The following is a 16962-nucleotide window of genomic DNA, read 5'->3' on the forward strand; positions in this document are numbered from 1 at the left end:
GTTTTGGCTATTACACATGAATATAGGAAATGATAAATTTCGAAATGAAAATAAGTAACTCAGCCACTATTCATGATTTAAATAAACAGTTAACTTTACACCCTATGCAAGAAAAAACTATGCATGTTCCAAAAGGGGTTTTTCTACCAGTTCATATTTGACAACATACACATGAAATATGTGATTTATTTTTTTTAAATGTGCCAACAGTACAAACAGCACATTATATACTTTTTTCATGGTCTCATGCACACAAAATGGTTTTCAAAATAAATAGAAATATATTACTATCTTTCAATAAACTGAACACATGTTACCACAGTAAGATAGGAAAGTATTTGCAGTTACGAAAAACAATAGTGGGTTATACAAAATTTTTAGTAAGACACTGCCTTTTGCTTTCAATTACATATCCATGAAAGCAAAAGGTTAAACTTTTTTCATCAACTTATCTTCCTATTTTGAAGACAACTGATGTTTAATAATGACATTTATTCACAATCATCAGGCGGCGCATATATCGACAGCAAATCTTTCGCACCCAACATGCACCACTATCTATCTGTGCATGTTACAAGTTTTGTGAAAAATAGTTATGTTCATTAAAATTTCAGGCAGTTTAGTGCTCCTAATAGACTAGTATCCATTGTCTTATTTAACTTTGAATCAAAACAAAAATTTTAAATAATTTTACAAATAAAACCGCCTTTTTTTTACGTTGTTTAAACCAAAAAGAAAAGGAAAAACGGCTCTTCTGACACAGCTGAAATAGAACTGCCCTCATCCTTTCTTGTCATCAAGGGGTCATTCCACGTCAAATCAACCACAAAAATGGGATTTTAACACCCACCGTCTCGGAATTTGATAAAACTTGGTATACTTCATCCCTTTATGGTTATAAGCAACCCCCTAATTTTTTTTCTTTCAATATCAATTCGTTTTGATTTTATAGCCTTTTGAAATTCGGCGATTTTGCATTTTTTATCATTTTTGAGACACTCAAACTGAGAAGATGTTGTTTATTAAAAAAAATTGTTTCTTGGTAAGTAATGCTATAATCTTTCTGAAAATTTTTGCATAAAATGTAAAGACTTTGAACATGTTGATAAAAAATATCTTAATAGTTTTAAGTTTACATAAGAAATTTTTAAAAAATTAGAAAAGTGAAAATTTTAAATTTTTTTTGTCAAAAAAAGGTGCTGACATAATTCTGAATTTCAACAAGAGGGTCAGCTTTAAAAATCATAATTTTTTAAAAAAATGATCATGAATATGTATTTTAACTTATCCAATAAAAAACATTAGGGGACTTTGAGGGATTCTGCCCCCTCCCCCCCATTCTGAAAAAAAAGCAGGAAACATCATACAATCTCTTCCATATTCTTAAAAACCGAATTGTCAGCAATTACGACAAAAATTCAAATATACAGTGTGTTGAACATTGGACTCAAATGTAAAAAAAATCTAAGCTTCTTTTTCATTTGAAATAACTTAAAATATGGGGTAGTTCCACCCCAAATCTACCGTAAAAATGTGATTTTAACATGTACCACCTCAGATTTTGATGAAACTTGGTATACTTCCTTATTTTGTGGTAAAAAGCAACCCCTTAGTTTTTTTTCTTTCAATCTCAATGTATTCTGATATTATAGACTTATCAAATTTTTTGATTTTGCATTTTTTGTCATTTTTAAGACATTCAAACTGAACTGTTGTTTAATGGGAAAAAATTGTTTCTTAGCAACTAATAAACTTACCTTTTTAAAAATTTTCATAAAAAATGCTAAGATTTTGAATATTTTTATTAAAAATATTATAATAATCTTGGTTTATACTAAGAATTTTTAAAAAAATTGGAAAAAGAAAAATTTTGATTTTTTTTTGGTGAAAAAAGCCATTGTCAAATTTTTAACATCAGGGTCAGTTTTAAAAATCATATTTAACAATAAAAAATGATCATGAGTATGAGTACTAACTTCCCCTATGAAAAAAGTTATGGGTCTTTTAGGGATTCTGCCCCCCCCCCTCTTCAGAAAAAACGAAAGCATCAGAGAAAAGATCTTCTATGTCTTTGAAAACAGAGTTCCCAACAATTATTTTTTTAAAAAAATATATATAAAGTGTGTTTAATATTGAAGTCAGACATATAAATTTAATATTTAAGCTTTTTTTTTAAATTTGAAATAGTTAAAAATTGTTTAAAATATAGACATTCTGAAAATAAGATATCATGAAATTTAAAAGTTACAGACAATAATATCTGCATACAGATTACTGCATTTTAGTTAAGACAACGAAAAACAAAAATTAACTCTTAACACCAATTTATAATCATGCAGTTTCTAGCACTTTCAGGATCCTCCCCCCCCCTCCCACCTAAACCCTTATGTTTGAGAAAAATTGCTATAGTGGAACTGTATTTTGTAGTAAGTTACTGCCCTAATTCTCCTGGCTTGCTAATTCTGTATTAGCTACCAGTTTGTTTGGCTCTCTTGGCTCCCTTAAGAGATTTTTCGCCTCCAGCTCATGTGATTCCTATTCCGGGCTGATGAGTGCTAAAAAGCACGAAACTGCAGTCCTCAGATGGAATAACTGAGCTAGCGTTGTATTTTAAGTATAGTGGAACTGTTTTTCATTTTAGTGTTACTGCTGTACAGCAACAAATTCATCCTTTTCATTTCTTGAAAATAGTTAACACCCCTTAAAAGTTAATAGCTTGATTGCTTAGTAATAATATGTTCTAAATAAAGTAAATTACCTTCCCCCCTCCCTTCATAGCAAATGAGGAAATAAATTGCATCTCTCATATTCAATGGATTTTTGTATATTTTTTAATGAGAATAAGAAACTAAATTAGTATTTGCAAGGGAAAAAACAATATTTGTCCGGATTCCCCCCCCCCCCCCCCACATAACTTGCATCTTTTCCTCAACTGCTTTTGGGAGTGTACACTAGTGCAATGCAATTAAGTGCCATAAATAGAATAGAGAAAAGAAATTAATATAAAATGTGCTAATTCAAACTACAACGGAACCTCCATAACTCAACAAACCAATGAAACATGAAAAAATTTCGACTTAAGTGGACGTCAACTTACTGGGGTTCTAAAATTTTAATTCCTTAAGAGTTTCTGTGTGTACAACTTACTTACTGATGCTTAATATTCACATTATGAAAACTAATTCCAGTAAAGGAATTTTCTATTCTTTTCATTTTCTTTCTTTGAAAAGTATATAGTAAAATCAATAATATATTTGAATATATTGTGAAGCATAAATACATAATTGTTGAAAAGAGATAAAAGCTTCTTGTTAGTCATGTCTGTTAAAGGTAAAAAGTCCTGCTCACACTTATTTAGAATACAGGTATAATGATCCCTTCTTTCTCTACAGTTTGGTATATTTTATCCTATCCTTTTAGAATTGCACTAACAGCACAGAGTGGTTGCTTACTCCCCTGGATAAAAGATAGAATTCTCTAAAAGAGATTTCCTAAAACTCTGAGAAAAAGTTAATATGAAAGAATGTTGGTAGCAAAAATTGAACTAGAATAGCAAGGGTGTGGACTGATAGGGGGTTCTCGCAAATGTGTGTCAAGCTAGATAGATTTTCAGTCATTGAATTTGGCATTGGGCCAACCCGAAGAAAAATAAATGTCCAGTTACAGGGGTTATCAGTGTGTCCAGTTACTGAAGTTTCACTGTATTTAAACAGGAATATTTAGAGTATAATGTTTATAAATCATTTGTATAAAATAAAAAGTGGCTTTAAACAACATACCGCAATTCAGGGGCGGATACAGAAAAATCTTTTGGAGGGGGCACGGGAAATTGAACTTTTCTGGGCTAATCTGTTTGATAAGCGGAAAACAAATCCATGTTTCAGTTTGATATTGCATTAGATTAATGAAACAAGTTAAAAGCTCTGCGAACTAGAAGTGTCTAGCTTCGAATTTGTCTTTTAGTCTGTTCTTTGCCCAGTTGGTTAGAGAAATCATTACTGGACAGATATCAAATTTTTACTTGTATTTGGCCTAGATCTGATTACACACAACACAATAATTAGAATGACATACATATTTTCTAATCTTCTTAGTAGGAAAACAGACATAAGGTAGAAGGAATTTAAGAACTATGAGCTGGTATTTATAGGATTTGTGATACTTTGTATTAATTGCCTAGTTATAAATTAGAATTAGATGATTTCTCTTTTAATTTCTATGTTGTCTTAATGCATACTAAACAATAATTTTTAGTAAGCATAAATTGTTGTAGGAAAATTTCGAATTTCGCGATAACCTGTTTTTATTGTTTATTATTAATTTATTTAATTAACTACTTTCAATTCAAAAAAATCTTGAGCATTAAAATGTTTAAATTTGGGTTCAAACACCAATGTATGTCATTATTCAAATTTTTTTTGATGCTATTAGTAATTAGCTAAGTTTGTAAGATTGTGATCCAATTTTTTTCTTTTATCAAAATAAGGGGGGTAAGGGAGCAGAATCCCTCAAAGTCCCCTAAAGATTCTCATTTTATATGTTAGCACACATGTTACTGATCATTTAAAAAAATATATAAATTATTTTAATTTAGACCCTCATGCCAAAAAATTAAAATTTTGAAAATCATTTTTTTATTGAAAAAATTTTAAAATTTTCAGTTTGTTAATTTTTTTCAGTTGCTGAATATAAATTCAGATCTTTGATACATTTTTTTCTAAAATGCTTGAAGTCTTAATGTATAATGTGAAAATTTTCAAAAACTTTTTATCTTTAGTTGTTGAGAAATAATTTTTTTTGCAAACAGCTGCAGTTCATTCTGAGAGAACTGTGAATGACAACTAACGCAAAATCTCAAAACTTTGAAGGGTCATAAAATAAAAACAATTTTAAATAGAGAAGAAATACTTTAGGAGGTTACATAGGACTATGAAACATAGAAGTATACAAAGTTTCATTGAAATCTGAGATGGTGGGTGTTGGGGTGTGGTTGAACTGACATGGAATGACCCCAAGATAAGCTCCTCTCACCCCCCCCCCCTTTATTTTTTATTTCTATATTAATTTACAATTTTCCCGTCTTTATTTCGTGTTGGTTTTAATTAACAACAAATACCAAAATGCAAATGCAAGAAAATAAATTAATTTTAATTGGGACTGGTGAAAGTATTAGTTTTTCCTCCAGAACAGAATAAGCCCAATGAACTTCTAATTATTCTTTTGAAGTGAACCAGAAGAGGTAAAAAATGATTGTCATTCAATTGCTTAGATTCTCCAAGTATAAATCAAATTCGGACATGCGAAGTGGGAGCATTTAGGATGCATCATTACATGACTGTATAAGTGCATAGAAAAAAGCTTCAAATAAATGCTACAACTGTTTACCATCAGGTCGGAATTCAAATTCTAAGAATTCGTGTCCAAATTTTCCTTTGTGACCAACATAATATCGCAAATAAAACTCTGAAGATGACATTTTCCGGCTGTTTTTGCACAAAAATATGAATTTGCAGGCCGTATGCTTGCTGCGATCTACCGGTTACAGTGAAGACAAAAATTAATATTCGTAAACAATATTCTCGATCTATTTGTAAAATTTTTAGTTTGTAAAATGCCTGAATATAATTATCTGAATTAAAAGTGATTAGCACAAGCAATGTATTCCATCATAAGTATTTATACAATGCGCTATGAAAATAAATAGCTACTGCAAGAAGTTTAGATGTATTTATGCTTGATCCATGTTTACAACATGGCAGCTGTCGGGTAGCGATGATTGAATTAAAATTCGGACAATCAAATTATTTCTTGTTGGTGACGTTCTGTATAAATTTGTAAATATGTATTTTCCCATTGGTTGGCCAAAATATTTAGAACTTAGAAATTCTAATTCATCACCGAAATCTGTGTTTTGCAATAGAGATCGATCTCTGTTTGGGGTTTTAACAGAAGACAGTATTAGTATTTGGTACATCAGGGTATGTGAATTTAACAAATAATTTGTACTCTAAATGCAATTTATTTGTACTCTGAAGCAATGTAATTTGTGTAGAAGGGCTTTACATTCTAAATTTTAGCATTAGTAATTTAATGAACTATGGCTGTCAAACTTCATATATTGAATTGAAATTTATCTTAAAGAGCTGTTATATCGCTAATAAACTCCTGAAGCCGAAAGTGTTCTGTAGCCCCTCAGCCATAACTAAACATTCAGGAACAATGTGCAGCAGACTTTAGCTTTTGATGAAATATTAATGATGAGAATTTAGCTATAAACTTGATGCCTATCTTTTTCTTTAATGTCTTATTGTTTGTTGCTATTAATAGTGATAAATCTCGTTTTGTGATGTGGTCAAAAGTTATAAAACCTGCTGTGTCAGAAATATTTGCTTACTGTAAAATTTTCTAACCTGTGGGTTGCCCCAAATGGGGTTGTGAGACATTTCGTATGCACATTACTTCAAACATTATTCCTACTTTTAAAATACATAATATTATACAAAATGTAAAACCATTACATAAGAAACAAAATAGCATCATTTTTATTTCCTTTTGTAATGATGAGTACTCTATTAATAGTGTATGTTGTTAAAATTTTTGTTCAGAAAGTTGTAATCAAGTTCTTGCGGTAATAATAGTTACTGTGTGTACTAGCGTATAAGTCAAAAAATTTAGTGCAAAAATGAGTTTTAAAGTTAGGGTCAACTATTCTTAGAAAAAAAAAACACTTGAAAACATTAATATTTTCCCGATTTTTGTCCAACTCTTTTAAGTGATGCTAAAGTTGTCTTACACATTCTGCTATGACTTTACATGGTCTGACCGTAATAAAGTCTAAATAATTACAGTAAACGGGCAACTACGCAAAAGTGCGAAAATCGCCATATTTGCGAATTTTCCCAATTACCACTACTTAATGCTCATTTTTTAAAAATAAGCTAATATGGCTACAGCATAAAACTTTTTATTGATATTATATAAAAATAAAAGCAACACAAGTAACAAAAATTGTAACAGCAAAATCAAACCCTTTACAAAAATTCCGATTGCAGAAGTGAACCCTTTTTGTGCGAAAGATTAAAAATTGGTTCATTACATTTTATTTTCCTCCTTTTTATAATGTTAAAATTTAAAATTAGCGGCAAAACGCGCCCGATTTTTTTCAGAAAGTAGGGACTTGACTTATATGCGGTTTTTCGATTTTTTCCCTGGTTTTCTTCCTGAAATAGTTGGGGTCGACTTATAGGCAAGATCGACTTATATGCGAGTATACGGTAAATGTGTTTTGTGTTACTTTTTAATAACATTGATTTTCCAACAATCGTACGTTTCATAAATGAATGGTAAATTGGAAATTCAGCTGAGGTCAAGAATTTTGAACTTGTCGAAATATATGCGAAAATTAACTAGCTATAGTTACCTGATTTTTACGATAATTGTGCTTCAGGAGCACTTTGATGGGCCATGAAAAATTTAATTATCCAAAAAGAGTCGCAAGGTTCATAAGATTGGAAACCACTGCGTTTTAGGTATGTCACTTGGCAGGGCCCAATACAGGTTGATTTTACTACTGTTTTTCGGTACTTTCACAAAAATCTAATTACAAAATCGATACTTTCACAAAAATTAAGTTATAAAATCAGCAGCTTCACAAAACTAACTTTGAAAACCGACACATTCTAAAAACAATATTAAAACTAGTATGTTGTGGCCATCACGAAACTTTCTTCTATATATTTTTTTTTTCTGATCCCTCCCCATGCTTGACGAGGAAGCAATATTCCCAACGAAAACAAAATGACACATGCAAAAACTTGACGACTATCCCAATGTCTGAATTATTGTAAAAGCAAAGCAAAGAGCGAAAATTGAAAGTTATTTTAAAAGCCTTGCTTGAATGAATTACAAATATTTTATTTGTTAACAAACATAAGATGGCAACAGTTAAAAATTTTAAATCATTGAGATAATATTTCCTATCACTTCCATACAATTAAAATCACGAGAAATACGCAGACGACAATCTATTACGATTTGTCTTTCTTATTGTTGCATTAATAAAAATATTTTTATTCGCAAAAAAAAAAAAAAAAATCAACACCTCTTGGAGCGATCGGCGTCAAAATAGAACCAAAGCCTGTTTACATATGGATTCACATATATTCCAAATTTCAACCAGAACGTAGCATTACTTCTTGAGATAGGGCACTCAAAATGGAAAAAAAGAACGGGTGATTGCGCTGCCCCCTTTTTAGCTGTTGACACAAAAATAAAATCAGTTCTTATACCCACTAAGGGCTACTTGCCGATAAATTTTTCTTTCATTCCGTTCATTATTTCTTGAGATACAGCAGTCACAATTGACGACAAAAAACGTTCTATAGCTCAACCCTTGTTTGAGTTATTGACACCAAAATTGAATCAGCACCTGTTCCTGTTAATACCAACATATGGACCAAATTTTGTTTGATTCCGCCAGTAACTTCCTGAGGAATAGCAAGCACGCGTAACTCGAAAAACGTCCCATTGCTCCACCCCCCTTGGAGGAATTCGCGCCAAAAACTAATGGGCACAAGTTCACATAGGGGCCCATATGTGTACTAAATTTCGTTCGATTTCATGCGGTAGTTTTTGTTGTAGAGCGGCCACAAAAAACTGGTCACACACAGACGTGACACACATACATACACACACACATACATACATACACACACACATACACACACACACACAGACAGACAGACATTTTCCAAAAATGGTCGAAATGGACTCAGCACACCTCAAAACGTTCGAATCCGTCAAAATTCGAAATTCGAAAATTTGCACGAATCCAATACTTTCTTCTATATATTAGATATAGAAGAAAGTAAAAACGAAAGTTTCACAAAAACCTGAGTTTTAAAATAGAAAACATGTTTTTCTGTTTAAAACATAGTTTACTCATAAAATAAAATGCAAAGATGGTTTATATGAACAATCACTTAGGTAAAAACTTTTTCATAGTATTAAACTCAAGTTCACTGTTTTTCGTCAAATTGCTTTTAAGCAATCTTTTAGCACCAGTTTTAGGGGTTAATGATTTCCTGAATTGTATGCAGTACAGGGTCATTCCATGTCAACTCAACACACCCATTTTACCTCACCCCCTCAGATTTTGATAAAATTTGGCACACATATAGTGGGCACTAAGAATAACAAAAATACAAAATTTCAAATTTTTATCTTGAATAGTTTTTTGTGTACGGCCTTGTAAAGTTTTCAAAAAATCGTGAAAAAACTACAAACAAGCAATTTTCAAATTGCTCTAAAAGCTGTCAAAATTGAGTTAGAGAGGTGGGACCGGTGTTATTTTGTAGCTTTTTTAATGCTCTTTTAAGAGATATGCAACATGTCCTATGTAGTAGTAAAAAAAGTTTTTTTTGGTGCAAATCAAATTTTTGATTTTGATTTTTTTCAAAAAGTACCACTTTTAAAATTTTCAAAAAAATTCTATAAATAGACAGTACTTTCATAAACTGCCATGCAAAGTTTTATGATGGGATGGTAATGGGATCTATGCCAAAAAAATATATTACTGACCCCTATTTTTCTTGAATACCAGATTTTGACCAAATAATAATTATTTTATTGTAGTAAAATATATTGTAGTAAATGCTTTCATGACAGATATGAATGTATTGTACTTTAAATTCTTCTTATAAAAATATTAGTAAAAATTAAGGCAAATAAAATACCAAAATTTAAAATTATATCAATTTATGCTGTATGAAATACAAATACAATAAATATTTACAATAAAATTTTCATAAAAACAGTTTTGACCAAATAATAATAATTTTAATGTAGTGATATAAGATTTTATGAAAAATCACTTGAGTAGGGGAAACTGGGAGGTTTGACCCACTTTTTACTAAGTTTTTTTTTTTTTTTTTTTTTTTAAGTTTGAATTAAAAAAATTCCTGGTTGACTTTTTTTGAAAGGAAATACATCCAAGCAACTTTTTACATTGCTGTTATTTATTTAAGTTAAAAATTATTTTCTTTATTAAAGATTTTTCAAGAGTGTTCAAACTGGGTCAAACCTCCCCACTTGAGGGACGTTCGACACACCATAAGAGAGGTTTGACATAAAACTATATATACCCTATATATAATATACATTAAATTGTTTATGAAATAAACACTCTGTGCTCATAATGAATTCATAAAACCTATATTTCTAGACTATATATAAACTGTGGATTTGGGGCAAAACTGCTAGTTCTGTATAACATAATGATGTTTTAGAAATCTACAATACAAGTTGAACATACTTTTGTTGTTTGGTGAATACATGATAAGTTATGTTAGATGTGACATTTCTCAGTTTTTTTCTATCTCGAACACGATGATTTGTTTTCTTCAATGGATTACAACACTGAACTCTTACCACAGTACTGCATTTTTCACTAGTTTCCATATTTTCTAAAAAAATTCTTAAAACTTGCCTTTTAACTACAAGTTTTAATCATAGATTAAATTCGCTAACACATGAGAAATACTGAAGTTCAAAGTAATAATTCTTTTATGTGAGGTATCACAACTATTTTACATTATGGAATGGGTAACTTAAGACAGTAATAAAATTTAAAACACTACTTGTTAGCAAGGTCTCTAGTCACTGAATGAATGCTTGTGGAGAGTCTGGCTTAAGCAAGTTAGAAGAAATACCAGACTGCCACATGGGGGGGGGGGGGGGGCATGTGGCAGACTTGGTGTTTGTTTTAACTTGCACAGAAAGGTACCAACTTGCTAGATCTGCAGATACTGGATCAAGTGAATGGAAGGGAAAAGTTTTTTTTAAATAATACTTGCTTATCAAACTATTTAGCCACAACAATATTTATTGTAAATTTATCAACTTTTCATACAGCATAAATTGATATAATTTTATTTAAATTTTGGTGCTTTATTTGCCTTAATTTTTACAAATATTTTTATAAGAAGAATTTAAAGTACAATGCATTCATATTTGTCATGAAAGCATTCACTACAAAATATTTTGCTACAATAAAATAATTATGTCAAAATCTGATATTTATGAAAAATAGGAGTCAGTAGTAATAATTTTTTTTTGACATAGTTCCCATTACCATCCCATCATAAAACTTTGCATGGCAGTTTATGAAAGTACTGTCTATTTATAGAATTTTTTTGAAAATTTTAAAAGTGGTACTTTTTGAAAAAAATCAAAATAAAAAATTTGATTTGCACCAAAAAAAAATTTTTTTACTACTACATAGGACATGTTGCATATCTCTTAAAAGAGCATTAAAAAAGCTACAAAATAACACCGGTCCCACCTCTCTAACTCAATTTTGACAGCTTTTAGAGCAATTTGAAAATTGCTTGTTTGTAGTTTTTTCACGATTTTTTGAAAACTTTACAAGGCCGTACACAAAAAACTATTCAAGATAAAAATTTGAAATTTTGTATTTTTGTTATTCTTAGTGCCCACTATATGTGTGCCAAATTTTATCAAAATCTGAGGGGGTGAGGTAAAATTTTAATTAAAAGTGTGTTGATTTGACACGGAATGACCCTACAAAGCTTATTGAGCTGAGATACAATGATATTTTCCCTACCCCCCCCCCCCAAAAAAAAAAAGTTGGAAATATTAGCTAATGACATTTGCACTTTTCAAACTAACGTTTAAATTGCTCTAATTTTCTGAGACAAAAATTAGAATGTGCTTCTAAAAGATCCCAAAATCAATGCTGATAAAAAAAAAACCTTTCACAAAAATAGAATATTGATACAATATTTTCACAAAAATAGGTAGTGAGAAAAAATCCTGGATTTGCCCCTGCTTGGGTTGGCGACTAATTTCTGCCATACTCAAAATAGAAAAATTTCCTCTGCAGTTTACGTTTCTGCAACGTTTGCTCCTCTTGTTCTTATTTCGCATTTAATATAACTTTTAATGCTCAGCAATGACTTGATATATTTACACATACTGATGATGCTAATCTTGATGATGAGCTGTTGCCATGCATTAAGGTGTCTTGTTTTGAATGCATATGTTTGATTTTCCCTTTCTTGTTCGTTGAGTGAATCTAAAGTGCTCCCTTTTGAGTTTTTAATGCTAAGATTCTTTGAAATTATTTTTAGCCTTGTGTAGAAGTCACGTGCTACAAAAGGAGCAAAGAATCTCTCGAGTCCATAGGAGTAAACCAATTAGCTGAATGGAAACCAGATTCATTAATGATTGTTGTTTCTGTAAGTATTGTTAAAATGTCAGTTGCACTCTCATCTTTATTCTGATTAAAAATTAAACATTTCTGTTAGTACTTTACTGAATGCTTTTGAGGTGAAGAGCATATTTGTTTTCTATCTTTTCTTCTGAATAAAATAAAATGTTAGCATTTATATTAAAAATGTTATACTGGGTTAGCATAAAAGAGTATCCAGGTTTTAAAAATTTATAATTCAAAAACTTTTTGGTTTTTTCTTTTTTTTTTGGACACAACAGCCCTTCTTACTGTATTAAGATTGGCAGCAATGTTAAAACCAAGACCTCTGAGAGGAGTTTTTACCCCCATACCTCTTACTTCGCTGCGCCTCTGACATTCTGCAACTCTGGATTGGCCGTGTAGGTGATAATGATTTACCATTTATGCGTTGGCCAGCTAGATCCTAAAACCTAACTCTGTGTGATTTTTTTATGACGTTTCATCAAAGACTGCTTATACACCACCATTACCTACAACATTGCAGGAACTGAAAGTTTGCATATGTGTAGCATTACATGATGAAAAATTGACAGTGAAGCACTCCAAAATGTATGTTGTAAATTGGTGTCGTGTTATGAAAGGCGCACACTTCAAACATTTGTGTGTGAAAAAAAACTTCCACAGTTTATCTTTATGAGTTACTATCAGTACCCGCACAGCGATGCACGTGGTAAAAATTTAATGGAAGTCCGTTGAATAAAAAAAATTGACACCCCCTCCCCCTTTGATGTGAAATGATCATTTTTCTTTGTATAAAATGCATACACACCTTTTCAAAAAAAAAAAAAAACCTATTAAAGTTTCTTTGGAATTTAAAACTTTTCATCGAATCATTAAATTAGATTTTACAGTTGCTTTAAAACTCTATTTGGCGAATGAAGCGGTTTTTACCGCAAATTAAAATATTTCGCCAAATAAACAAAGAAAGACATCAAATAATATCTTTCAAATGTAAAAATAGCTCCGCAACTCTATTGTTTATCGCCAAACTCGCCCAGCAACCACGCTATCATAATCCATCTGTCTAACGGGAAAAAAAAACATCCAGTGGAACATTCAAAAATCGTTGTCAGAAAAAGAAAAAAAGAAAATGTCGTACATTTCACTCGTATAAAAACAAATCAAAAGCTTCTTTTCATTCAAAACAATGAATTACATTAACAGTTGCCTTAAAAAAATAATCCTAGACGGAACTGCTAAGTGCCTAACGTGCCAAGCGACCACGGTACTGAACCCAGCCCTTTTGCGAATGAAGCGGATGTTTTTTCTTTGGCAATAATAAATGTTTCGTGATAGCCACAAAATGTCTATTTGAGAGATATTCTCACCAATTCATTTTAAAAGCTAAGTGTAAACTAAGTGTAAATGTTTTTACTCACTTGTATTTCTTTAATAATGAAAAGGCAGTTAAATCTTGTCCCTTAAAGGACTCTTGTTTCAAATCGCGTATCGGAGAATCAACGTGTAAACATCGGAACGACTTCGAACAACGTGTTTCGTCAGGAAGAAGGATGTGACCGGAGCCGTGTCCAAGGGGAGGGTTTTAGGGGTTAAACCCCTCCCATTGAAAAAAAAAATATGTCAAATGAAGAAAACGATCGACTTAAATTAACTTTAATGTGAAAGCCTGAGTTTAACGTTCTCCGCCCCCTTTCTCTCTGAAGTTTTTCTGTTATTTTAACTCAGTAATTCTGTATTTTTTTCCCCTCTAATTCAACTCGGTTGGACCTAAACGCTTGCATTTCTTTCTCTTATAACTTAAAAAATTTTGCATAACATTCAAATGTTAAAACTTTGCCGACTGAAATAATATTTTGGAAAAACTGTGGTGGTAGAACCGTTGAATTATCTACCAATACAAAGCATTAATATTGCTTATTGTAAGGAGGTAATGATGAATTTGGCATGTGTTGCAGCTGTGAAGATGTATTAGCGATGGTGTTTAGTAATGTAACTCGCATCTACAATAAGCTCGTTCTAAGCATTATTTCAGAACATAAAATCTGATATGCATTCTCTTACATAAAAAGAATTCGTGGAGAGTTTTAAACACTTGTTGCAATAAACCGCATAGTTAACAGATTTAATTAAAAAGAAACAAACAAACAAGGTTTGATAAAAGTGAACCTGTAAAATGAAGGAATTCTTTGGTCACTTGAGCAGCCAGAATTATTCTTCTAGGGGAGGGGGGGGGGTACATCAGGACTTACAGGTGCATAAACGCCATACTGGGATCGACAATTTGTAGTAAAACTAAAGGTTGTGAGGGATTGAATTCCCCCCCCCCCCCAGGTAAGATTAAAACCCCTCCCTTTATGAAAATCTGGACACGGGCCTGGATGTGACGTCAGAGCACGAGCAGAGGTGTGATGTAATCTCCCGATGGCTCCGCGGCAAATCGAATGTTCTGGAAAGATCCAGATGGGCTCTTACGTAAGCATATCCAGAGTGACCTGCATTGAGTGCGGGGTAGGATATAAGCAGATGGAATGAGAAGGAAATCACTCTTCTGCTCGCGTTTCTCATTTTCGACTGACGATAGTCGTATTTTTAAGAGGATCGTTCGCTGTTGAAGCGACGTCCTGCACTGAGGAGATGGCTTTTAGGATTTCGCCATGAGAGTTAGGGACTTAAATTTTTTTGAAACATTTTAGAATAATTCTTGTTAGGGTGTCAAATATTTTTTTGGAAAGATGTTCTTTTGGAACATGAAGATTGATTTGAGTATTGATGAAATCCCTCATACTTGTTTATACCATATACTGAAGTTAGATTTTATTTACAGTTATTAATTAGTAGATTTATAAATAAAATGATTTAGCCTTTCAATTTGAGTTCTGACATTTCATTCACTTGATAGCTACAGAAATGTGAAATAGAAAGGCATCTGCTAAACTTGGTGTTTACCTTCCTTACGGGAGTTAGACACAAATTGTTAGGTCAACATTTCGCCAAACAAACAAAAAAGTATAAAATCACATTAACAGTAGCTTTCAAATATTTATATATTAAGAGTTGCGTTGCCCGGCTTACCTTGAGAATAAAAATTGTGTCAAGTGACATATATTCAACAATCAGGCTTAAATAAAAGAAAAAAAAACACCATGCAAAATTACCCTTCCAAACAATGATGACAGATATTAAAATACTTTTAAGAAATTAAAATGCGAAGGATGGATTTTAAAAGCGTAACCATGGAAACACGAAATAAAATAAGTTTAAGAAATTAAAAGCAAAATAAGGACACAAACAGTGGATTCAAAAAGTTTAACTGTGGGAGCGCGAAAATAAAATGGTAGACAACCTGAATTAAAATGACATTTTTCGAATTTGATTTAAAAACGCTTGTAACTTTTTTCCTTTGAAGATAGAAGCTAAGTTTTTTGACCATAGGTCGAGAGAAATTTGAAGTAAAAAATGTCGCTTTTTTCAATGGTGTCAAAAAGAAAACTGTGGGTCAAGTCCTTCATTTTTTATTGATAGATTTAATGAAGAAAATAGTGCCCAAATTTCAGCTAAGCCTAAAAAAGTTCAAGCTAAAAACGCAAATTACTCCTGCCGTAATTAAGTTAGAGCATTGAAACAAATTGTTTAGAATGCGGAAAATTCTACCCTTTTCAATGATATATAATATTAATATGTGCAATTAATTTTTCACTCCCTTATTTGGGAATTTATGTGAAATTTGAGCCTAAATTGGAATTAAAAAAAAAGAACTATTTATCAGATTTTTTCGAATTATAGCCTATGTCACTCAGTAAGAAAGCACCTTTCATATAGTGAAGGAATTTTTCAAATAGGTGCAGTGGTTCCGGAGATTACCTCGAACATATAAACACACAAAAATCCGTCCCCTCTCTTTATAATATTAGTATAGATTTATAGTGCTAAGTAATAGTTTATAAAACATCAATTTTTAAAAGCAGTATATTCTTTTATGCTAACCCTGTGTTAGCTGGTTATTAGAATAGAAGATAATGACTAGAAATAGCCAATAAGAACCTAAGGTGCCCTTCCTCCAAAGAGAAAGGAAACACAAATAAAAAATCGTAATGTTTCCACACATCAAAAAATATTTTTACGCCGATGACTGGATAGATGTAACTCCAGGTTTATTTGCCCGAGTCCCAAAAGCAGAATACAGCTAAATTCACTACGTATCTCGTAAAACAGACGTCTGTGAGGCGGAATATTTCTGTTCAAATGTGGGTGGAAAAAATAAGTAGAAAATTGCTGAAGCTATGCTCTTTTTTAAGAACGTAAAAGATTAACCTCGTGCCGTATGTTTGAGTGAGAATGAAGCAACAACTTAACAAAGAACCGGTCCACTGTTTTCTGTCAAACATGCATGGCATTCGAATGAAGTATGGTTAGGCAAATGTTTTATCTTTATATAAATGAAACAAACTGCAAATTTGTATGTCTGGGGTAAACTCGGAAACTACCGGACCAAATTCGTTGAAATTTTCAGTTTGTCTGGGTTAGTGGTGGGAAGGTTTATGAACCAATTCAAAAAAAAATTCCAAGGATAGTTCTTTTTTTATTCAAAATTTAATTTTTTGACCCTAAAATGGATCTTTCTATAACAATTAATTATTGTAACCTTTTGATTTTTATTTCATTCAAAGGGGCAGAAAAATGCATTTTTAAAACATTTTCTACCAACGGTATAAAAGCACGGTGATGATTAC

At 31.5% G+C, this 16962-nt stretch overlaps 2 protein-coding genes across 2 annotated transcripts in view; one reads left to right on the plus strand and one right to left on the minus strand.

Annotated features, from left to right (window-relative positions):
• LOC129224010 (protein mago nashi homolog) overlaps positions 1–5519 on the minus strand; it is a 22695-nt gene extending 17176 nt beyond the window's left edge. The window contains exon 1 of the mRNA XM_054858405.1: positions 5386–5519. Within this exon, the coding sequence (XP_054714380.1) occupies positions 5386–5476 (91 nt within the window). The 5' untranslated portion in view covers positions 5477–5519. The remainder of the gene's footprint in view (positions 1–5385) is intronic.
• A 321-nt stretch (positions 5520–5840) lies between these two features.
• LOC129225059 (guanine nucleotide exchange factor subunit RIC1-like) overlaps positions 5841–16962 on the plus strand; it is a 112133-nt gene continuing 101011 nt past the window's right edge. Inside the window, 2 exon segments of the mRNA XM_054859605.1 lie at positions 5841–5978; positions 12150–12257. Of these exon segments, the coding sequence (XP_054715580.1) occupies positions 5841–5978; positions 12150–12257 (246 nt within the window).

Source organism: Uloborus diversus, chromosome 6 (genome assembly GCF_026930045.1).
Source record: "Uloborus diversus isolate 005 chromosome 6, Udiv.v.3.1, whole genome shotgun sequence".
NCBI classification, from domain to species: Eukaryota; Metazoa; Arthropoda; class Arachnida; order Araneae; family Uloboridae; genus Uloborus; species Uloborus diversus.